Below are 25688 nucleotides of genomic sequence, written 5' to 3' on the forward strand. Positions count from 1 at the left end.
GCTGATAGGGGAGCCCTCAGGCGTTAACTAGGTTATTATAGGACTAAGCCAGGTTCGAAAAATTGGACTACAAGAAAAGAGGGAGCACGAAGTTGGATTCTTGATCCATAGAAGGATGTCAGAGAATTGGGAGGAATTCTGCAGCTTTAAAAAAAGGTCGCAGCCGTTGTGATCAAGCCATACGAGCGCTACAGGTTAAACACAAGCTAACACCAGCCTATGAACAAACATCTAGCTACGATGATGAGGCCGTGGACAGTTTATATGATGATGTCAAATCAGCAATAAATAAATGTTCATTGTAATGGAAGATGATGATAAATAAACGTTTGTTAGAGCAGTGAGAGTTGCTTGGTTGACCTGTTTATTGCCTGACGAGCCAACCAAACAACTTCATATTTCACATGATCTAAGCAGCTCGCACGGCTGCCCGTCTCGCCAAGACCGGGTGATTCATTCATCCCTGGGTCACGGTTGCCAGTCTGGCCCAGCTGGTAAGCCTTCCCTCCCCCCGCCCCATAAACGGGTTTGGATTTCAAGCAAGAATTGGTGCGCGTCGGCAATTTTTAAGGCGAAAATACGAACGAAGCAAATAGGCAAACGATCAGTGGGGAACTTTGTAGTAGGTAGTTGAAATAGCCGAGGTTATTCCATGGTTGGATTTGCTGAAAGAAATAACATGAGGATAATGAATGCATATCTACCCAAATGAAGAAAGAGAAATTGAAGGCAGAAAAGCAACAACAGTACAAAAATGATATTGACTCCTGTTACATTGGCGAAGGCGTCCCTGTACCGAACTCCGTCGCCTCCGTCATGTAGTGGTAGCTTGGTGGACGAGATGCCAGCAGGAGCTGCCTCGGCGTTGACGACAAAGAGCCGAGAGCTAAACTTAACTGATTTACTGCATGGCAAGAAATGAACAGTGACGATACAAGAACAACACCTTTGCGGGCTTAAAACATGACTCGGGCAGAGCAACGCTCTCAGTCCAGTCCGCAATGCGACTCACACGGGTCGCTGGAAGGGCGGAATTTATACACAGAAGTGCCAATGGTCCGCAGCCGTCCAGCGTGTTGCGCACGTCCCGAACAAGGCACAAACACTGAAACACACAAGAACATCCTTCTCTGGTCTCGTGATAGCCGACGTTGTTTTCTGAAAGACGGGGGAAAGGAGGATTCTCAACGGACGGCGTCCGTTCGCAGAGCACGCAGAACACCGAACACGTCGCCGCAACCAGTTTGTTCCGGATTTTGCAGCTGCCGCGAACGTGAATCATCGGCAACAAAAGTCCGCGCGATAGCCACGCTCCGACTCAGGCTGTCGAACGGGAATTTTTTCGGGTTCGGTTCGGGTTCAAGCCTTTCGGGTTCGGTTCGGGTTAGGTTCCGGAGCACCATTCTGTTCCGGTTCGAACCGGTTCGAACGTGTTCGAACGGGTTCGGAGAAAAAAAAAAGCAGGCGTGTTTTTTTCTGTTATTATTTTTTGTGTTCGGTTTTTGTTTCCTTGACACGTTTCCTTATCAAAAACGAAGCCATAATGTAGGTTTTTTTTGTGAAAATATTTTGTTTTGGCTAAAAATAAGCAACCCTGCAACACTTTTTTTCAAATTTGTTCGAAACCTTCAATGCTTGCAGAAAGTAGTCAACCAACACATCCAGTACTCAGATCAGGGAGTGGGAAAGTCCATCAGATAAAAAGTACTGCTCTGCCCCCATCAGATAACTTACAAACTTGCTTGAAATATTTTTATCTCTTCCCTAGTCTTGGCGTTCTTCTACCCCTGGAATGACGTCATTACAGCGATGTAGCAGCTATTTGCCGGCTTTCCTTAAGTTGCGGCATTAAAATGAAACCACAAAAGCGAAGCAGAAACGGAAGGCGTATCACGCACTGCTGCTCTGTGCTGGCAATAGCTATAACTTTCGCAGTGCTTCCAGATGCGAAGATAAGAGTGAGAGCGTTGATCTAAAGTGTTGAAGAGTTTCTTTAACTGTAAAATGTGCTGCAAAATGCTTTCTATAGCAGGTCCACGATTACAACATTAACTGAAGCGAAATGAAAAATTCGCTCGGACACATAAGACTGCGTATTTGTATGAATATGAAAGCCCTGCTTTTTATGGCCGCAAGGTTATTTTTATTGATTTATTTTCTTTAATTTTTATACTTTAATTTAATTTATTCTTGGATCATAACACTGAAGTTTTATACCCCGCAGTTGTTTTCTTGAGGAAGAAAATGACGGACGATTACGACACTCGATAATGCGAAATTTGAGTGCAGCGCGAACTGTAGTTTTCTCGGCGACGGCGCATAGGTGCTGTGTCTCAGGAAGTGATCGCGTCATCAGCTAATGCACGACGGTGCGCGGTATACTCTGTCGTTATCTCGTAAGGTGTCGCCACTGTGAAGCACGTCTCGCACGGTCACGGAATTACGCCCTCCCTCTTACACTTTCGTCATACTTGCAACGTCCGTTTTCCTGCAAGCTCTATCTTCGGTGGCGTCTTCGTTCTCTCGGTTATAACGAGTCCGACGCTGAGGGACTACGCGAAAGCACAGGAGCGGGTGCTTAAGGGCTGCGCTCTAACGCATGGCTCTACGTAGCCGCTGTGCAGCCATGTGATCCACTCCCTTTGCCGACAAGTGACGGGCCGCACATCGCCTCCAAATAATGCATTCTCGCCACACTCTTCTGGAAGGCAAACAGGTAGCCTCCTGACCAGTGGGAAGCACACGGGTGCCTCCGACGCCTCCCCCTCGGTGCATCTTCGCCAGAATCTTCTGGTAATGGGCAGCCTCCCTGCAGACTGCCTATTGCCCCGTCCTACTAAGCAGACGACCCGTCCGTCCACAATCGTTTTAATGCGTACCATTCTTTGCCCACAGCAAGAACCGTGTAACACCCTTCAGTTCCACAAAAATGCAGATTTCATGGAATTTCTATCTGTAATCGCTATAATAGCGTAAATGGAGATAACTGGTCGCACGAAATTTCTGAAAAACTAAAAAATAAAAAAAGCAATTACAGAAACTGGCAAACCGTGTGGCACCCTGTATTTCCACAATAATGAGCATTTCGGTAAATTTCCACCTGTAATCGTTACAATAGTGTAAATGGAGATAATTAGTCAATTAGTCGAACAAAATTTATAAATGTAAAAAATAAGGAAAATGTAAAATAATTGCGGAAACTGGCGCACTGTGCAACACCCCGCATTTCCACAATAAGGTACATTTCGCGAGTTACAAATGTAATAGTTATAATAGCGCAAATGGAAATAATTGGTCGAACGAAATTTTGATAAACTATAAAATAAGAAAAATATTAAGCAACAAGGAAAATGGGAAACCGTATAATTGCCTGCATTTCCACAAAAATGGAGATTTCGCGAATATTTCATTTGTAATTATAGCAGTGTCAATTGAGATAATTGGTCGGACAGGGTGTATTGGTCGGACAGGTCAACCTCCGACTGTCAAGCGTGGCTGGTGGCGTTTAAAGCGATTTCCGTCTGCTCATATTTCATATGCTAACGTACCAGTTAGAAAGAAAGAACGGCTTTAATGACTCATTGGACGGCGTGTACAGGACGGCATTGGATAGGGAACCACCGGAGATAGGAACTTGCTAAATGGCACTTCAGCGACAGGTGAGAGCGGTTGGGCTCTACGAAAGATAATAGCTGAGTGAAGTCACAAGCAGCAGTAATTATCCCTCGTAGAGAGAGGGAAAATGAACTTTAAATAAATCGAGGAAAAGTTTCAGAGAGGCGTCCTCATTCAAGGGGTAGAGTCGACAGTCGTTTCCATCAAGAGAAACTGATCTTCCAGGCCGGAGCTGGCCAAGGCTCTCTCCCAGATCTCTATGGAAACGTGTAGGTTGGGTGGATCTAGGCTGGACTTGTCGCAGCCGCCTACTGTGTGTATGAGGTTCCCAGGCTCCCCACAGAAGCGGCGAAATGGAGAGAATTGTGTCCGGTCAAAGAGGTGAAGACTGGTGATGTGTAAAAAGGTGTTAATCCGCAGGGCACGGAATAATCTTTCCTGGTTATTCGCTAGCGATTTGTGCGGGAAGGAATATGTTCTACGGGAGAGCCTATAGTGCTAATTAATTTCCTGGTATGTATACAGGATGCATGCGCTCGGGCTCGGCTTCATCAGCGCTGGCTAAGCGGGTCAAATGTCCAGCCACGAGGTTGGTGATCTTGTCTGCCGGCGATGCCAGTATGAGCTGGTGCCCATACAATCCTGGCTAATCTCGTTGGTGGTCTCTACTTGTTCATTCGAAGTGATGTAACATGCAATACACTGTTGGCAAAGTTGCGCCACGCCTGATAAGAGTCTGTTATTAGACATTTGGCGGCCCTTTGGCTAAGCGCACGTGCTATCGCCTCTTCCTCAGCTTGGAAGGGGCTGTGTTCGGGGGTTGAGATGCTACACCTGTGGAAGGCTGCAGAACGGTAGCACGAAGAAAGAGAAGGTATCGGAGAATGCCATCGGGTGTCTTTCGCATCAAACCAGTTGATCGTTCCTCTTTTTTTTTTCTTTCAGTTAAGTTGCTTCCTAGTATTACCTCATATATATACACATTTTGAGAACCTTTTGGTGAATATAAGACATGAATTAGGCAATTAGTTTTTAACTTCAGTGTGAGATGTAAATATTACGCGAGAAATAACATAAGAGCGTAATACGTGCATAAAAAAGGCCTTTTATAGCATTCAGGTGGCCTACACATACATAACTTTCCGGCTATTTTGTGCGTAACTAAATTTCCTGATTGGTCGAGAAAGAGAACGCTGCAAAATTTACAAATGTCGAGGACCCCAAATCAATCATGTTTGGTCCGACCCTCTAATCCGACTTAACTGATCCGCTAATTCATCTAACCCATATTAATCAACACCGCAGTCCCACTAATTCACATTAGTTCATTCACTCATCCCACTAAACCACCCCAGTCTACCCGCTAATCCGCGTTAATCGACTTAAATCAATGCATCGTACTTTAAAAGTGAAAATGAGAAGGCCCCAATTTTTTTTTTCAATTCTCATGTTCTCCTAGGGCAGTAACCAAAGGACACAACGGCACTGTACAAGAAAAAGTGATTGATTGATTGTGGGGTTTATCGCGCCGACGCAACGCAGGCGATGAGGCGCGCCGTAGTGGAGGGCTCCGGATTAATTTTGACCACCTGTGGATCTTTATCGTGCGCCGAAATGTCGTACACACGGGCGTTTTTGCTTTTCGCCTCCATCAGAAAAGCGGCCGCCGCGGCCGGGAATCGAACCCGCGACCTCGTGCTCAGCAGCGCAACGCCTTAGCCACGGAGCCACCGCGGCGGGTACAAGAAAAAGTGATAGTGACGTAGAGAACTGTGAGTGTTTGTGTCTCAGTGCTGTTTTTATATAAGTGCCCACTCAAACTAAAATAAGTGGAAGATATGGATTTATTGTTGATGGTGTCCCTGAAGGCCTTCACAAGTGGGCACGGATGCATTCGAATTAACAACATGAAAACTTCACACGATTTTAAACACACTGCAGATAGAAACCATAAAGAATACCCCATGATATGTTGCAACGGAATATGCGTTCTAACTTAAGTTATTGTAAATGTAAAAAAGATAATGGGGGGAGATGGGCAATACCTAAAGCAAACTAATAGTGTATACGGACTTTACATTAAATTTATGGTAATAATAAGATGATAACCTTATGGGCCTTGGGAACTGCAGGCTATGCAAAATATTTCGTGGTGCCGTCTGGCGAATGGTAAAAATATCTTCGGATGCAACGTAGGGTACCGGAATGGAAAACTAGAAATCACAGTTTTGAGGCCCCGGAACCGGTTCGGAACGGTTCCTTCAATTCGTTCCGGTTCGGGTTCAGTTCCAAAATGGCGGAAAAAAATACGGTTCCGGTTCAGTTCTGGTTCCAGGCGAAAATTCGGGTTCGGTTCCGGTTTTCGGTTCGGTTCCGGTTCCGGTTCGACACCCTGCTCCGACTTGTAAAAAGCGGTTCATGCACAGGCTTTGCCGCAACACAGATCTGCACAGCAGTGCACCAAACTTGCATCACGCGCGCACACGGTACCGGCGCGCTGAGTCGTAACACTCCATTCTAAGTGCCGATCAAGGTATTGTGCAGGATGTGTAGTTGCCAGGCAAAATAAAGAACCGCAATCAAAGGCTGGTGAGGTGCAGGATAAGGCTAGATCTCAAAAGGGAAATGATGAAGCCAGGGAGAAGTGGAAAAGAGCCGGGGCGCAGGAGTTTAAAAGAACCCCTCAGAACAAATTCGCAGTTTTAATCGTAAAATATGAAGACAGCGCGGACATACTTAATGACAACCTAATGCGATGGTAATCACAGTCAGCAGTAGTTGTAGGATGATCAGAATATAAAGAACTGGCCAACTATCGCAGGAAATGAAGGAACGTTTTGCGATACGCAGAAATACGGAAGTGTCAGGAACACTGTATCAAACTGAATTGTCTGAGCTGTCGAAATTAATTAAGGAAAGAAAAAGTTAATGATGTTTGTGCCTACAGCATGGCAAAGACTGAGGAAACGTTCAAGTATAGAGGAAGCTTAAGAACAATTAAGAAGCTATCCAGTGACAAAAATAAAATGTATGCACTCAGAGACGAGCAAGGTATCATTACACACAACATAGAAGAGGTAATAAATGTAGCGGTACTATTCTACACACAGGTAAGTGTGGTGCTGATAAGGCTAGATACGAGAAGGGAAAGGATGAAACTACTAAAAATAAAGAAACCAAGCATGCAGTTAGGACAAGGGCGCAAGAGTCTAAAGGAACCCCTCAGGACAAATTTGCACTTAATTGTACAATATGAAGACAGCGTGGACATACTTAATGACAACCTAACGCGACGGTAATTACAGAGTCGGCAGTACCTGTACAAAGCGAATAACTTAGGAAAGGAGCAGTCAAACTATTTCTGAAAACGAAGAGCTTATTGCGAAAGTAGTCCAGGAATATGAAAGCATCAAGAACAGTTCAGCGAACCGAATTTACTGAGCTGCCGAAATTGATCGATAGAGTCGAAAAAGAGTCGGGAAATTGGTACCTACGGCGTGGCAAAAATTGAGGAAACGTTAAAGAGAGGAGGAAGCTTCAGAGCAACCAAGAAGATAGCTATTGTTAAAGATAGTATGCGCGTGCTCAGAGACGAACAAGGTAACATTACGCTCGACGTGGATAAGATAATAATAGTAGCGGAACGAAGCTATACTGCGATGTACGCTAAAAACGTTAGGCCAGGGAACAGTGCTGAGCCTCCAAACATAGCTTCCGAGGACCCACTAGTAACCAAAGAGGAGGCGGAAAAGGCGCTAAAAGGAACGGAAGAGAGAAAAAAGGGCTCTCTTTTGGCCACTTACGGTTCGCTCGTCCAACTGACCATCGTTATTTGAAAGCTTTGGCTCATTTATTTAGACGCACCAATTGTTGATGTGGTAACCACCCTGGCGTACTTTTCACGGCGTATACTGATTCAAGCAGAATATGTACGACGGGTGTGATGATGGGCCGGAAAGGCAGCTGGAAGTCGCTGCAGCGAAGGGTGAAAAGACGAGGAGTAGCTAGTGAGGGCATACGAATGGGTGCCAAGTCATTTCAACGTCCCTCGTAATACTCGCGCCTTTATTCTAGCCCACCTTGCCGCCCACGAGCGGCAGGAAGCCTCACTGATTTATTTTTCACGGTCTGCGGAGTATTCCACCCAGACTTTCGAATGAATCTTGGTAAACCGCAAGCACAAAAAACGGCACCTTACATGACGTAGACGCACACTTAAAAATATCCCTTCCACTAGATTTAAGTGGCTCTGCAGAAACTCGAATACATAGATCGTGTGCTGGAACAGCCTACAAAGACCTGCTGGGCCCAGGCCTGCACTTGAATTAACTGGCCCGACCATTCGGAGTGGCTTGTGTGCATCTCTGTGGGGCTTTGTTGAGCCAAAACTTCTTTTGTGGGACTACGGGCGGGCCTTATTAACAAGCTGATCCTGTGCAGGATACGTCACCATTCTGAGGAAACTGTAATCTGATTTTAGAGTGCACCGAACACTCAGGCCCATGAAATGCACTTCATGCCAACCTCTTGACTCCCGAGCGGAAATCGTTACCTTTGATAAAAAAATTCGGTGCATAGAATGCAGGCAATAAGCCCACAGAAGCGAGTCTTAGGCTCGTTAAATCTTTTTGGAGGAAAATTATTTGACCAGAATTACCAAAAAATCAGAGGTTTGGGTCTTCACAACAACGTGTAGTAAGGGGATTTGAGTGGCTGTTTTTTTGTCGTTATGGAGGCTTTCATACGGTACGTACGTGTTATGTTAATTTTTAGGTCGCTTTTATACATTATCATTGTAAACGTGTTATCACTATTTGCTTGCAGCTACCCTTATAGTTGTGATGAAGTTCGTTTCACTGCACCTACACATTCTTATTATTGCAAATCTATACTCTGTGCAGCTGGTGTGCGGATGCACTCACTACTAATTTGTCTCCTCTTGGACTGCTGTGTGTTTCGACTTGGACTGCGTGCTAGGACGGCTTGACCTGTGTTTTTCAGACGCTTACCTTCTGTATCACTGCTTGATTTTTCTTTTTGTTAAGATCCAAGGGCACCCGGGCTACCAACAAGCACAAACATTTATTTTATTACACTTGTTAGAAAACAAGACAAACTATATTGAGTACCACCCGAAAAACCATCACGTTTTGCAACGACAAACTCCAATCCAGCACGATGGTTATTTGTTTAAGGTATAGCTACCCTGGTTGAATATTCGTACACCTGCAGCTAAAGCTATGGATCGTCCCGTTTGGGCACAAATAACATTGAAAGTGGGGTGCTTTAGGAGGAGAGAGGAAAAAGGGCGTGGCGTTAAAATATAAAGGGAAACTTTTGAAGGCGGCAAGTGTTCTGGTGGCTATGGTTTGCTAGCGCTAATAACTAGAGGCCGAAGGGAGGGCATTTATACTATTTCTAACGGTCCAGCATGAGAGGGCTCTGTGCGACGAGTATTTTGACGAACCACAAGCTCGGCCAAGTGACCCAGGCAGCGAGCAGGGAGCGATGCGTAGGTTGAACCCTTGACGTCAGTCGCACCAAGCGTCACAGGGCGGTCGCCAGTGGGCGCGGCGAAACTCTTTCGTGCGAGTTCTGGAATCGCATAGGTGGACGGGAATCACACGCGCGGGCTCAGGAAGAGACCTTCGCCAGCTGCCTTTACGAGCTCCCAGACATCGCGAGCTCGGCGACTGCTATTTTTACTGCTTCTTCGACGGCACTGGCGGCGAGTTTTAAAATTAGCACCTTTTTGGCTGTTCCACGGGCATGCGCAGTGCAAAGGCGACGACGACCAAAGGCTAAGGGGTAAAAAAAATCCACTATAAACAAGCCAACAAAGGGCTAAGGGGAGAGCGGGTGCAGAAAAAAAAAAAAAAAGAAACGAGAGAGAAAGCGCGCCACGTTGTTTGCCTCCTCCAGTGTGGTGGCGGCGGTGCTTCGATTTGCAGGAAGTTCACGGAACTCGGATCGCTCCGAACTAGCGCCAGGACACGCACGCGGCGCTGTGAGATCTGCGCTGAGCAGGAAGCACGCGGTACGACGGCCTAGGGCTCGCCCTTCCGTTGCGCTTTCCCTAGGCCACGCTCCCCGGCCGCGCCTGTCCTCGTGTCGGCCGCCCTCGGCTGCTTCCTCCGCCGCACCTCATCCGAGTGAGCGCCGGGGACGAAAGGTGAGCGCGCTCAGTGTCGTTGTCGCTGGGTTGCAGTGCGCGCCTGAACCAGGAGCGATTGGGGGCTGATGAGAGCGACCCCCGTCTCCTTCAGCCTGCCCACCCCTTGCATACGCGTTGGCAAGTTGCACCTGCCTAAGGTGTGGCGGAAGGACATCAGTGTCGTCCTACCTTCAAGGCGCAAACGTCGGCACGAAACGACGCGTGTTTGCCAGAAGAATCGATTTCTCGTCCCACTGGGCACAAATCGCGCGTATTGAGATGGCCCAAGTCTTAATTTCTCGTTAGCACTCAGAAGGTACCCGCAGGTCGTTCGCTCAGTTTTATCGAGGTATGTAGGCCGAATTCCTCCCGTGCGAGCGTCGCAGTGCGGATATATGGGTATGTTGCTCCCACAAGGTAGCTGCCTTTTGTCGCGTCAACTCTCTGCCCGCTTTCCCGCGTACGCGATTTTCTTCGAGGATATTGTACCGATTACGCCAGTTTCGTAATTCACTGACACATCTGGTATACCAGCGTTCGTAATAAGGTCAACGCGGGATTGCGCTGTGCTTATGCCACTATACTGGCGTTTACGTTGTATACAAGAGATCGCATTAGTACGTTGCCTTAGTTCTCACCTTAGTGCGGCAGCAGTCGTAAAAGTGGCGTAGCTTCTCCCCTTTCTTCTTTCACTCAAGCCGAGTTTTGTGGCTGTTGTAACCCCGCTTGCCGCTGTAAACGACACAGGTGGCTTGTCTGGGAAGCGCATCCTTCCTCCCAATAGTCCGTAACCCGATACGCTGTGTGGATGGAGAGGACGGAAGCCTCATACCTCTCCCTCCGTTGCACGTATCTCTTGTCTACATCGTTAGCCACATCTCCTACCGTGCACAGGAGGCGCAAGTGAGATGGGATGTGGAGTGCTCTCTCCCTCCACCGCCATACTAAACACTTCTCTCTCCGACCATGTCCTTGTCCGCAACAATTGCGCTCGTTGTAACTCACAATGCGAGTTAACTCGAAAACGCAATCTCCACTGGCAATGCGCAAATAAAGCTCTATTTTAGCATTGCGTCATGACGGGGCGCGAAAACACTTCGGTCAAGCCGTAGGACGAGGACCCCGTTATTCGCGGGACTAGGTACACACTTCTCGCGGCGGCATGTAATGCGGGCGCGCTGTGGCAACGCGGACCCGTCAGAGTCTTTTAAAGTGCAGATTCTCACTAAAACAGACACGCCGACACGCGATTAGAAAAATGCGGGCAACTGCTTTTCTTTATTACACGAAAGTGACAGGTTTCGCTGAAGATGGTTGTAATAATTACGAAAAAATTTGACAGCGCAGGAACTACTCGGGCTTCTACAAGTAGTTTTGCTTGTGTAAAAATCAGGTTACCGCGTAACAAGTTCTTGGGTTCGCTTTGGCGTATACATGTGAAAATATGGCATTAATGACAACTGGCGCTTGAGTATATATGTGTTTGCAAGGAAGCCAACTTATAGTATTAAATAGCCAGGTTACGAAACAGACATTTGCCGGCGACCTCTTCGACATTTGTTCGCACGGTATACATCCGCCCTGCTCTGAAATAAAAGTTTTTCTTCCTCCGCCTGTATGCGATTTGGAGCACTGAACCATCAGACTCGGGGATCGAGCATGTGTACCCTCCATGGATGTAATTGACGCGACGCCCGGAAAAACGTTGCTCTCTCATTGGATAATGTCACATGGTGTGCCACATTTTTTAGCCAGACCGTAAGCAGAGCATGGTCCGTACCCTACCTTAATTCTTTCATCACTGTGATTGGCCATTCAGCGCTACTCTGGCGAATCAGATCCAGGACATGTGCATATGCTTGCGCCGCAAATTGCAGCGCCATGGCCGCTTCAAAGGCCCTGGCCCTGCTTATTCTAATGTCAAGATGGCTAGCTTGTTTCGGTATGGTTCGGAAATCGAACCATGGCTGTTCTGATTATAGCTATAAATATGCTTTTTTCCCCCACAGACAGCCTCGCTGGCAAAAGATGGTGAAGCTGGAAACTGCGTAACCGCCACGATGTTTGCAAAAAAAGAAGCCGGAGGTAAGACCTTCGACATACAACTTGCTGATTGCCCAATCTCAACAGCCTGCGACTATTTCCTGCTTAAATACACAATTAGACGCGTATACAACGATTTGACGCACCTTCGCAATAATGACCTGTATCCTCCCGCGGTAAGGGATGAAGATCGCTTCATTTTTCATTGGCCTTTTTGTTTGCACCGTACTTACCACCCCGGTGTCACAAATGCAGCGTCGGCCGAATGCTGCACTTTTGGCATGGCGGTGGCAGTGAATACCAGCTGAACAGCTTTTTAGCCGCTCGTTGATGGTAATGTATGCAAGTCATTTTAGGGTTGACAGCTGAGCCCACTGAGTTCACGGTTCCATTTGTGGGTGGAACTCGCGCTACGTATACTGTTTCAGCGCAGTGCATGCTAACTAAATTAAATCCGCGCGCGCGCGTAAGAGAGAGAGAGAGAGAGAGAGAGAGAGAGAGAGAGAGAGAGAGAGAGAGAGAGCATTTATTAAGAGCATTGTAATGTGGCGTGGGGTCCTCAGTCCAGGACTCCATTGGAGACCCTTTCTACCACGGCCCTTTCCACCAGCATAAGCTGGGAATCGAGACCGGAGCTAGACAACTCCTTCTCCCACTGCTCACAGGAAGGGTGCGCGATTCTTTGAATCTTAAGGTTTGCCTAACACTCCCATACAATGTGGTACAGGGTGCCCGGGGCAGCGCAAAATTTGCACAGCGGGAAGTACTGCGTTGGATGAAGCAAGGGGAGTTTTGTCGGATGAGGAAAGGTAGTTGTTTGGAAGAGCCGGAGGCAGTGCTCCTGCCCCTCGGTTAGAGATTTTTGGGCGGGAGGATAGATCAATCTTTGGTACTTATAGTACTCTTGATACGTAACCAAAGGATACGCAGTCTCTAACCAAGACTCTCGTGTCGCGTGGCGGGATAGATCTCGGGCGATGTCGTGGGTGGTCGTACTGCCCTGGAGGTTTGAGTGGGATGGTACCCAAACAATTTTCACTTTTCTTCCGGCTGGCTTTTGCAGCAGGATGTCCAGAGCCGTCTTCGAAAGTCTACCACAAAGGAAGTTTCGGCAAGTCTGTTGCGAGTCCGTAATAACGGTATCCGCATTTGTCTGCGAGATGGCCAGAGTAATGGCCGCTTCCTCGGCAAATCTGTTGGGCAAGTTGGTGCGTTATGATTCAAAAAATAGAGCGCGACTTGGACAACGACGGTACAGAAGGACGACGGGACAAGCGCTCTTTTTTTTTTCTTTTTTTTTTGTCCCGTCGCCCTTCTTTACCGTCGTTGTCCAAGTCGCGCTCTATTTTTCGCTTCCTCGGCCTTTGTAGTGGTTGTGAAGGATAAAGTGACGCTGGTAATGTCTAAAGTAAACGGTAAAGTGACGCTGGTAAAGTAACCACGGCGGTCATGGAATTTGATGTAAAGCCGAAACCATTTGCATGGGTCCCGGGAAAAAAGCTCTTTCTGCATGCGGGTGCGGTAACAGTGCTCTGGATTCACTTCATACCTTTAATCCCCAGTGAACGATACCGTAACCAATGAACTGCGGATGCTTTAGATGTTTACAAACTTCGAACAACCTGCCACTGGCGCTGTAATGCAGCGTATACATGTATAGACGGGTGCGTATACCGAGGGAAGTGAAGTACATATAGAGACCATTGGGTTTAGTTTGGTGCCGTTGTGAACATGCGGGCTACGTAAGAGATCACGTGTCCGGGCTTTATACCCTGCATTAAAGACTGCGTTGAATACCCATTGCGTTTTTGGGAGCTACCTAATACGTTTACAAGCCGCAAGAGAAACATATGAAGTACGCGAATATTCCAGCATTTTTAAAGGCAAATGCGCCAGATTTAACGATGAAGATGTGTCTCTATTCCCATTAACCCATTAATAATATTTGTGAGGTGGCTTGCTTTGATATTTTTATATACATGTAATGCCTGGAAAATGGTTAAGCTGGCGGTATTGTCGTCGCTAAAGGTTGCAACGTTTGTTTAGTGGTAATCGACAGTCTTGTATAAGCAGAAAAAGCAACTACTGCATACTGCCACTTCAGTGAATGCAAAAGTTTGTCTTCACTTGGAGTGGTCAGACAGGATCAGCCGTGCGTTTCCCCCAGCTGGCCAAAAATTTCACCGTTTTGACATCGACATAGCCGTGGACGAGATAGAAGGGCCAGTCGGAGTGGGGAGTAAATACCTAACTAAGGGTTGCCGAATGCGTGGAGAGAAAAAGGCGTGGCGAAGGCACAAAACATCTTTAATTTTATCTCTTCTAGCTACAGCTGTGTGCATTGAAATCAGGAGCGGTTCATTTAAGAGGAAAGAAACGCTGAGCAGATTTTACTCAGGGTAGCTTGGCGAGGTTACGAGACCTTGCGCAAATGAACTACAACTTCAGCATACGTTGCAGACCAGTGAGTGGAGTGAGTCAGCAAAAGTAAAGTGAAATCAATCAATCAATCAATCAATCAATCAATCAATCAATCAATCAATCAATCAATCAATCAATCAATCAATCAATCAATCAATCAATCAATCAATCAATCAATCAATCAATCAATCAATCAATCAATCAATCAATCAATCAATCGGTGGTATTCAACAAAATGACTGAATGGCCATCGGCTAAGGCTGGTAAGTGGCTTTACTCGGTCGAGGGGCTTATTACATGACAATTTCATTCCATATACAGGGTGTTTCAGTGAACACTTTCAAAAATTCCTGAAGGTAGGCTTTTCAAGAAAAATAGGAATTCTCTTAAGGAACAAGCTATCAGGTTCGGCGGACGTCAGCCGTTATGAGGAACATGCGAATTACATAGTTAATTAACTAAACCTCTCTAATGAACTTTTTAATTAGCGAAGTTTGGCGGTTATTGCCAATGGCGAGTTTGTAGCCACGGAGACGACGATAACGGACCAGTTTTTAAAGCAAAGAAAAATGCACTCTGTAGAGCCCTGCAGCCCGCAAAAATCAAGTTTTTTTCCCCCATGAAACCGAAACGCAGCGCACATGGTGCGCCAGAAGTCTAGTGCAAACGCAACATCCGCTGATGACGTGTTGCAGCGACTGTGTCGCCCAATTCAAAAAGGCTCTGGTGATTCCCCACGCAAGGGAATCAGCTGATATCAACTCCATCGCCTCTTGTATTTTTTCAATGATCAACGCTCACCTTATACCACGGCTAGCGTTATCTTTTGTTTCGTTGGTAGGCGCAAGAAAGAGGCTAGCCATTGCCCACAACACGGTCGCCCGTTTCGGGAGTCCTAGTGGGCGTTGGCGACAGTTTTGCTTTTCTTTTTTTATTGTCTCAACCACATCTGACGCGGCTACCAGACGTGCAAGATGTGAAACGTCACCATCCATTCCTTTTTTTTTTTTAAATGCAGAGCATTTCAGTAACTCACGATGTCACCCGCGTTGACGTCCGTCGTAGTCCGCACCGTCGTTGTCCACACCCCTCCCCCTACACTATATAAAAAAAAATACTATCCGGCGCCTGGTTTCGATCCCTCGACCCTGCGGGCGGAACGCAATGTGCATGGTGCTCTACCCACTGCGCCACAAAGCCGACACAAAATGGGAGGCTACGAACGCGCCTTATATCCTTGACTCATTCAAACTACGTCAAGAAGCTGCTGATACAACGCATTCACTACCACCAACTCCCCAAACACTAAACGTTAACGCAATACACCCACCCCCTATGCGACGCATTTACTCGAGTCCCCCTCGCGGGGAGATGGGCCCAATTTTTTCGTTAGGTTTATTTGCTGTTCGTTTATAATCGCTGCGTGTTAGAAAGCGCATCAGACAAAGGAAAGGTTTGTTTGCTGCGCGAGGAGGGCTTTCGCGGCTGTGGATGCTTGCTGAGGCTTCCTAGCTAGGGAAAATTGCACTTACATTTCTAATTCGCTGCCACATTCATTGAAACACGTCACCAGCCGACGTTGCGTTCGCTCACGACTTCCAGCGCTCCTTCAGCGCCGAGTTTCGTTTTTGAGCGGAAAACAACGGCAGGTTTCCTCACGCTACAGGGCTTTAAACACCGACTTTTTCGTTGTTTTAAAAACTGATATGAAATCGCCTTCTCTGGGGCTACAAAATCACCATTGACAACAACCACCAAACCCCGCTAATTAAGAAGTTCATTAGTAGAGTTTAATTACCCACCTAACTAACGTGCACACCCTTGATACTATCTGGCGTCCGCCGCAGCTAGCAATCTCCTTCTGAAGAGGGTTTCTTTTTTTCTCGAAGAGCCTATTTTTAAGAATTTTTGAAAGTGTTCGCTGAAACACCCTTATAACAAAATACAGTACATCACACCAAAACGATTTGCACCAGGAAGATGACACAATAAAGGGTTTTGCGAAGGAACAATTTGACATCCATCTTAAATGTAGCCGTAAGGCTACAAAGAAAGCTAAACAGATTTCTCAGAAACTTCGGAGGTGAAGAAAAAACTCGTCCAGGTTAGCAGGACAAAATGTAACTGTCGGATGAATTTAAGGCCGACGTCAAATTGTCCCTTCCTAGAAACTTACTACACTTGGGGGCTTCCCCTAAACAGGTTGTCTAATGAAAGGTGTTGCAGCACAATTGTAGGACTTCAAAAAATTTCTTTCCTAAGGCTATCTCGAACAAGCTGAAATTTCACACAAAGGTCGCATTTTATAGGTTGTTTAGATTAGCGTGAAGGTCGGCAACAGAATGTGGTTACCAAAGCATTTGAATAATACCAGAAATCAGTTACCTCACAGCAGTAGGGTCTCACAATATGAAATTCTGGAAGAGTAAAATATTCGGCGTAAGTCACACAACCATATACTCTGACAGTGTCAGGTTATTTGCAATAGAAATAGATCACAAAATGCTATATATATATATATATATATATATATATATATATATATATATATATATATATATATATATATATATATCACACAGAAATAAGGGTTGGCAGTCGAGTAAACCTCGGAAAGCAAAGGGGAGGATGTGGTAGATCATTGAAACAGATTAAGAATTTGGAAAGAAAGAAAGAAAGTGAAGAAAAAATGCCCGCCAGATGGGATCCGAACCCACGACCTGGAGGTCGTGGGTTCGGATCCCACCTGGCGGAGGTCGTGGGTTCGGATCCCACCTGGCGGGCATTTTTTCTTCACTTTCTTTCTTTCTTTCCAAATTCTTAATCTGTTTCAATGATCTACCACATCCTCCCCTTTGCTTTCCGAGGTTTTCTTGACTGCCAACTCCTATTTCTGTCTTATATATATATATATATATATATATATATATATATATATATATATATATATATATATATATATATATATATATATATATATATATATATATATATATATATATATATATATATATATATATTGTAACGAAGCTAGTGAGCGACCGTTAGAGCACCAGTCTCCCCGAGCGGGTATGTGTTCGGCTAAAGCAGAGGCTGACCTTTGAGTGGCGTCAATCCCCCAGTGGGTATATGTCCCCGTAGCGACACAGCGGCAGCTCCATCGACAGTGCTTCGGCGCGAGACCTGCGCGCGGACGCCAGACCTCGTTTGGACTCTGAAACGGCCAGACCTCGTTCGTGCCTCTTGCAAGACCTGCCAATAAACCTCATTATAATATATATATATATATAAATATTAGCTCGTACTCACGGTTATTGAATCAGCGCCGGACTGTTTAGCTGATCCCTCTGGCCGTCGTATTGCACTTGGAAAAACGAGCCTGCTCCTAACGAGAATTGACTCGTGCTGTTTTCGTTTCATTACGAAATTCTTCGGGATTAAATAGACCCATCATTTTAAACCGGTTATGCTTCTTACTTCGCGTCCAGCTTTTCGTCTATTTTTATGCGCATAAATAAAAGTTAAAAGAAAAACGAGCCCCGCGCTTCCACCGCTGGTCGCACCGCCGGCTGGTATCCCACTCATTTTATAGGGCGCTCTAAAGAGCTCCCGCAATGATGATGGAAGGCCCGCCCGATGATACGATGAAAGAGCCTGGAACGGATGGCGGTCCTGGAGATGGCGGTAAGTTGGTCAATGCCTTCTGGATTAGCGATCAAGTCACTGCCCAGCGAACGTCGCTGTCTGCGTGAGCGGGCCGGAGAAACTCTCGGGAGAAATCGAATTCATGATTGTGTACGTAAGGTCATGACGAACAAAACGAGTAGAAAACAAAAACAAGAGTGAACGAGTAAAACAAAAAGTGAACGAATCAACCGTTATTATGTTTTAGTTATTTAAACAGGAATTATCGCGCGAATTTTTCGGGGGCAGCGCGGAATCGAAATTCGATAATTTAGGACGAAAAATTTTATCTGTACGCGTTGGTTATAGTAAGTAGACCGCGAAATCTGCTTATTACCCCTCATAGTTTCCTTTTTATGTGATAGCATCGTAACCTGATAACCTCTCCACACTTGTACAGTTACAGCTTTGTAACCTTACACGCAGTACTGTTCTCATCGGGGGTGATGACTAGAGATTGGAACTTTAGGCACAAAAAATTACGGTTTTAGGCGCCCATAATAGGCACTGAAAAGTGCCATTTAGGCATTTGTAGGCACGAAATATTATCCTTTAGGCACATATAGGCTCAATTCTTATTCACTTGAGAAGCATATTTTGCTACAAATTTATGACTTGCAGTAAAAACTGCGGACAAGTATTGTAGTGTGGGAAAGTAGCTTTATTTTATGCGTGAAAATAAGCCACACAAGAGTTGCTATTTGAACAGATTTACGTGAAATGTAGAATGATTCGACAAAAAAGAAAAGCTTAAAAGCAATGGCAAGCCACAGCCATTGCAAGTATTTTCGGCTTGAAGTTGTACCTCTTTCGGTCGATAATTGTAGGCGAAAAGAAAAAACAACACTCAAAGTTCACTGAATTTGGAGGAGCGTGCTTGTTCTTATCGACGCTTCATGACCCCATTCCATCTGAAATATCATTATGTTTGGTGCTCAGAACCTTGGGCAGCTCTTTTATCACAGGGAATGCAGGAATTTTATGTCAGACAGAAAGGCAGATTGTAAGACAGGAATGGCTCTATCAGGAACCGGAACTTTGGAGATTGTGGCGGGTAAGTCCTGGACTTTCGAAATCAGCTCAGCATTCTTAGTCAGATTGGCGCCCTAGCTCTCAGCTGCGGAAAATCTTTTTGCTAAGAGTGTGAAATGAGCACACAAATGGGCCAAGTCACGTTCAAGTGTACCGTGGTGTAAACAATTTCGGCTGCAGTGCTTTTGTCGTCTGCAATGCTGTTAGTAGCACCGGCGAGTGTATTTGTAGCAGTTTTCCGCCCGTAGCCGAGTTTTTAAGTCGTTGCAATTGGCTGTGGTGGAAGAGGGAGAATCGGTAACTGCTGCTTAAAGACACAAATGCAAACTGAAGAAAAGTCTTAACTGCAGGTATTTATTCGTCTACAGAGCAGAACGTCCTGCTCAGCCCTTCACAGCACCGTTGAATCCCATAGATTCACCGGTACCGAGGTTTTTACTGCGTTAGCAATGAATGGGACACATGGGAAAAATGTTCTCGCTGTTGGTCGGCGGACACAACGCGCCAGAAGGACATAGAACAAAAAAGCTCGTGTGGACAACGGTGACGTCGGTGAGGTTGGCTGCGGTTCGCTGCGTACGTACGGGCCTCTGGCGGCTCGGCCGATGGGACGAGGTCTCGGTGGCGGTGGCTTGTGCACGGTTTGCGTTTCTGGGCTTGTTTGGCACGGCTCGTGAAATTTTTTTTTCTGCAAACGGGGTGCGACAAACACTTTTTTGCGTGTTCCTGAAGCGAGAACAGTCCGTGCAGAACACCGACTCGAAAAACCAAAAATAGCACATATAACACAAAAAGGCATTTTTAGGGGCTAAAAAGCTCATATGGGCTTATACATAGTCCAAATAGGCGCTAAAAAGCCCAGATAGTCAAAATAGGCATTATAGGAACAGTAAAGTATTGCTTAAAATGCTCCCCATCCCTTAGTTCATGATTATATGTTAAATAGGCTTGACACCGACTCAACGAAAAAATAGGCATTTTGCCTAAAGTTCCGGTCTCTAGTGATGACATACTCGCTCGCAAGCCCGCAGGGCGAACTTCTTTGATTGTGAGCACGTTTTAAAGGCCAAGTGAAATTTCATTTCGTAAAAGCAATCATATTCACTTACGGGCAAGGTAAAACGAAACGCAACTATAATGAATTATAGAGCTCTGTGGGGTATAACAATTATAAAGTAGGGAGAGGAATGCGGAAAGGAGTAATGGCTCCGGGTCTCACATTTGCCAATGCAATACTCTGCTTAAAATCAGACGCTCTAGCAGGCTTTTAAGTGAACCAGAGAACGGTAGGCCGTTTGGCCTTAGGAACGCATGGAAACGCAACCAACGAAGCAGTGCAGGGAGATATGGGTTGGGCGTCGTTTGAAGTTCGAGAAGCACAGAGTGAAATATGTTTTGAGATGAGGTTGAGAGCAATGGATCAACGAAGGTGGGCAGCTAAGGTTTTTAGGTACCTATACTTGAAAAGCGTGGACACGCAGTGGTTAAGGAAGACTAGAAGGCTAACGATGAAATACGGAAACAGTGGGGAATCCAAAGCAGCCAAGGTAACCAAAAAAAGAGGCAAGTCAGATTGAAACGAATAAATGGAGAGAACAATGGAATCTAAAACGTCGTTAGAGATTTACAGGGCTGAGAAATTGGACATCAGAAAGGAAAATTTCTACGATAATTCCAAGGGCAGTGCTTTGCCTTTTGAGGCTGGAGCAGGTTGCTTGCGAACTAAGAGCTTTGTAAGGAGGTATACAGAAAATGATGGGGTATGCGTGGTCTGCAGAAAAGAAACTGAAACTATGCGGCACATAGTGTTAGATTGCGAGGGTATCCATGCAAATCTACATGAGGGAAATATTCGGCCCTAGGATTTAGTGGGTAGCACAGAGGAGTTAACTTCAAGGCTGTCGAGGCGACGAAAAGAAGATTAGAATGCTGGTGGACGAACAGGAGAGAGGGGAATATTGCCTAAGACAGTTACCACCTGTAACAGAAAAAATAAGTATTTTGTGCCTGCCCTAAGAGCAGCGCTAGTATTAAACGAAGAGTATAAAACATAGGTATATTAGTTTTTTTGTAAGATGACACGTCATCACCCCGTTAAAAAGGGGATATCACTAGCAATAATCATCATCATCAGCAGCAGCAGCAGTAGGAGCTTTATTTTATATTTCAGGACAGAAGTGACATATCTCTAAAATGTATTTGATATGTATTTGTAAAGATTTTCATATTGGTGCACGATGGTTTTTAAGTACGTGCGTCATTAAGTAGTAACGCCGATAGGAAACAGGATTTAACACGACTTTTGTTCATTTCTCATGGGAAGGGCTTAATTAAAGTGCTGCGAAAGCACGAGCTCCCACCAAGAATTTTCCGAGTCTTCATATATGCAATTCTGTTCACGGCTCTTGCCAGCAGAAAGTTGCATAGATAAGAGGGCAACCCCAGACCAAGGCCTATGAACCGCGTTGTGTTTACGGGAAACATGCCTATCTTTTTTTTTCTTTTGTTGTATCACCGAATGGGATGCATGCCTGGCTCCAACAAAAAATTTGCCCGCCCGCCCATATGTACGTACGGCGCGAAATCCCTTCACCTCAACCTTCGACGCGCCTCTTTCCCTCGACATAGCTTCCCTAGTGGCGCCGCCTGCAGGTTTTTCGTTTTCGCGGTCATGCCGCTAGTTCACACGTTCTCGAAGAGGACCTTTTCACAATAATTACCCCATCCCTTGTTCTGGCCAGTTCCTTCCGAATGGGAATTTGGCTCCCTTTTTTAACAACGAAACTCCTGAGAAAATCGTTTGTGTATGGTGTCTGCAGTTAAAAATACCAAGAAAATGCCGAGAGCAAGTGCACACGTGCCTCGAGCGCACGTTCGTCAAGCCAAGCATACCCACTTACGGAGATTGGGTATCATTGGCCACAAAACAAAACTCCAGCGTTCTCCGTATCGTGGCAACACTTGCTTCGAAGGAGAAAGGCACGTCATAGCGTACGCTGCTCGTTCGTTCGCTCTCGTGTCGTCGTGCGCATGCGCTGTGTACCGTAGAAGAGCCGCAACTTGAATGTCGAAGCTGCTGTAGGTGATCGTTGACTTCACATGGCCCGGCCGCGGAAGTTCGCATGCGGCCGAGGAAGAGGCCGAGCTTCGAGAGGCTCGGCGTGCAAAGCATCCGCTTGAGACGATAAGTCGCGCTTGCAGAGTGGCGTACGAACACGCCTACCGAAACGACGAGCTCACTTTGGCCTTGCTCAACATAAGGTCATTGAAATGCTATGCCGCCGACGTCAACCACGACACCACAACAATACTAAAATTCAACGTTGTGCCCGTCAGGGATAACTTACAACAGCTTCGCCATTCAAGTCTTGCGCGTGGGTTGAAAGCTTCCCTGATTTTTACTTGTGTTGAAAGGTACTGCGAGACAGCATTTGTGAAGCACTTTTCTTCTGAAATATCTTTAACAACAGACGCTCTATCTATTCAACAAATCAACGCCATTCAGAAAGTTTCGCATCGACAGACCGACAGACCCCGAAATATTTTTAACAACAGACGCTCTATCTTTTCAAGAAATCAACGCCATTCAGAAAGTTTCGCATCGAAAAAATTCCCGAATAACCAGCAAGGTTTTCCGGCATTCTGTTTTTGTAAAGGAAATTATGTTATTGCAACTTTGACTTTATTTTTGATTTTCCATCCTTGTCGGAAGTGAAAACAAAAATGTGTGTGGTAGCGGTTAATGGCCTGGACATCAATGCATAAAGTAATTCAACCCCCTCCTAGTCTGACAAAAACAGCGCTCGCAGGAATTTCGAAGGATGATATGTAAACAAGCTTAGCTTCAAACGCATTGGCATTAGATGGAGAGGTGTGTTTTATGGGATTAGTAAGAGCCGATGTACGTGCCGCAAGTGCGAAGTTGCTGACAAGCAGTTCTTTTGAGGAAGAAGCAATGTTATGTCGGCGTCGCAGTTTAACTTTGTAAAAGCCCAACATATACTCTTTTTTCTGTCGCGTGAAGGTCACGAGTGTTTGTGTATTATCACGTGTTAAAAATATTTCCTAGTAGGTCAGATGTAACAATAATAAAAGCACTCATTGCATGACACTTGCAGGTTCAGCTGTTACAAAATTGGCCATTTTCTGACGCGGTATTGTTTTCATTTAGTTTTGGTAAAAAAGTGCGAGTTCTACAGGTTATTAAATACGCACACGTGATTACGTATCATGCATCATGCAGCAAACACATCAGAAGCCAGGAGGTCGTCGTCGAAAATAGAATTGCTGAAGTATCCCGCTTAGTAGGATTCAGTTTGGTTGGTTTTCATAGAGGTAATGCAAAAAAAAAAAAAAGGCTACAATACAAGCTGTGCAGGTTGTTGAAAAGCAAAGCTTTAACGACACCCACAACAATAGTCCATGCGATGTCACTTGAATTTACACACATGGCTCTACAAAGAGTGAAATGAGAGATTCTGCCAGCCGTTACTTGGAAATCGCGGGGGCGGCATCCCGAACACAGCAGCGTCGGCCACGGCCGGGCTAGAGCTGTGGACGCCGCCGCCGTAGCCCGGCCGTGCGTCGGCAGAAAGAAAACGAAGAGCGTTTTTCGAAGGGTGAGATAGCGGAAACTAGATATCCTGATGTGCTAGCTCGGTGATGCTAGCTTAATGATTCCCATTTATACCGGTTTAAACTAGTTAGTTTAGTAAGTTTGAGAACTGCGAGAAAGCTGAAGGAACTTTTATAATCGCTATTTATCAGAACCAGTTGATACTTTTGCCTTTTGTAATACCTCTTAAAACACAATCGAATTGGTATTCATAAATTTAGAAAACCGAGTCCCATTCGTGGCAAGCACTGCGCAAAAAGTAGCATTTCTCTAGCCGCCAGATGCCTGTATGTGGTCTCTACATTTTGTTTTCCCGCCCGTCAAACCAATCCTTAACGTATCTTTGCCGTATGACCACTTAATTTCGTCGGGTCCGGGTTACCCAGGAGGGGATGTTGAACAAGTTAATCAAGCCGTACGAAGGAAGCGCGCAATGAACGTGGAGCTGCGCCAAAACAGGACGTGCCCACCGGCGAGCAGGCACCTCCGCTGGGAACGCTGGGTAAATTCGCCGCGCCATCTATAGTGTGCTCTGTCAGTGAACCCGCTCCCCCAACCCCCGTTGCTGCCTCCTCCGCGTTGGGAGTTTAATGTCCCGCACGCCGCGAAAGAACCGTTGGCTGGTAGAGGTAGAAAGATTTGCTTTTATAAAAATTGCTAACCCAGAACTGCTTTTGCGTGCACACTTTAATGAACTGGTAATTCGCGTGCATTGATCATGGCAGTAATGGCAGCAGAAGATAGGCTGGAAGCCTTCCTTCTAGCCTTTTAATGGTTGAGTGAGTGGACGATTCTTTTGGGCAGAGAGAGAGAGAGAGAGAGAAAGAGAGAGAGAGAGAGAGAGAGAGAGAGAGAGAGAGAGAGAGAGAGAGAGAGAGAGAGAGAGAGAGAGAGAGAGAGAGAGAGAGAATTCCGTAAGGTAGTTCAGTGCACGCAAGTTGGTACTGAATAGGTGACAGTAAATTTGTTCTGGAGGCGACGAAAGTAGAAGCGTTTGAATTAGTTTTTTTTTTTCAGTCATAGCATAAACTTGAAGAATTACACGAATTTCGGAAGAAAAGAAGAACCTCGGTACAGATATCTCGTTAAGCAGCATACAAGTTAGCGCATAAGGCACATTCAAGTGTAAATGAATGAAGGGTTGAGCAAGTTTGAGGGCGAAAGGGGGGAAAAGCGAGCTGACACCAGAGTATTGTTACTCTCTCCGCAGGAAGTAATACTTTGGTTTATTCATCGGTGTTGTTCTGTACAAAGCCGGTTTTTTTCGCTGCTCTAAAAGGAAGTTTAGGACAGTTAACAACATGTTTTGTGTATTTTGTCACGCTGAAGTTCGAAAACACAAAACAACTCTACAAATTTCCCTCGAACGCCTTTTAAAGAAAATATTTAGTTGAGGAATCCCCTATCGGATTAAGGGCTGAAAAAAATGTAATTGGTATAACTTGTACACCTTACTACGTCGTGAATGTACTTTTCCTTTCGAAAATAATGCAAAGATTTTTTAGTATGGCTCTGGATTTTGTTCTTCCGTTTTTAATCAGGGAGCAGAGTCACCCAGTTAGATGCCAGAGAAGGATTTTCAAATCGATGTGTAACGTCCTCCCGGGGGCTGGTTCGTGTGGATTAATCGATCATTCGTTACAAAAGCGCTTTGACCATCGGGCTCACTTTACAGAAAACCATGGTACTCGGTCAGTAGACAAAGTTCTGTGCTTTATGGGAGTACATACCGACTGATCTCCGCATCCCATTTTTGTATTCACTATCTTCGCTGAGTCGAGTTGCAGTGGCGCATTCTCCAATTTAAGATTATTGACCCGGGACGGAACGTTAACTTTGTCAATAAATGGGCAGTGGAAAACTGATCCGAGTGATCGAAAAAATCAAGGCAACGTATAATTAAAATAAATGGTGCGCGTAGAGGCGAATGTTTCAAAGAAACGGGAGACGTTAGTCGAGCCGGTAACATTTCTCAATATGAGAGAATTGGCAACAAGAGGAGCAGAACCCGCTGTGAAGAGGATCCGCTGTCACGCGCGGTAATTCATTTTGCGTTTATGCAACGCAACCGAAATTCTGAAGCGGCTATGGCGTAGAAAACTATCTTGTGTTATTTTATTCTCA

At 45.7% G+C, this 25688-nt stretch overlaps 1 protein-coding gene across 3 annotated transcripts in view; it reads left to right on the forward strand.

Moving 5' to 3' along the window:
- Positions 1-9521: 9521 nt before the first annotated feature.
- LOC144155295 (uncharacterized) overlaps positions 9522-25688 on the forward strand; it is a gene marked incomplete in the record, with an annotated part of 200835 nt that continues 184668 nt past the window's right edge. For all 3 annotated transcript variants that reach the window (XM_077686636.1, XM_077686638.1, XM_077686637.1), the window contains 2 exon segments: positions 9522-9787; positions 11779-11854. In XM_077686636.1, the coding sequence (XP_077542762.1) occupies positions 11830-11854 (25 nt within the window).

The sequence above is a fragment of the Haemaphysalis longicornis genome, unplaced genomic scaffold (genome assembly GCF_048455015.1).
Source record: "Haemaphysalis longicornis isolate Haplotype H1 unplaced genomic scaffold, Haemaphysalis longicornis Haplotype H1 scaffold_1, whole genome shotgun sequence".
In the NCBI taxonomy this organism is placed as follows: Eukaryota; Metazoa; Arthropoda; class Arachnida; order Ixodida; family Ixodidae; genus Haemaphysalis; species Haemaphysalis longicornis.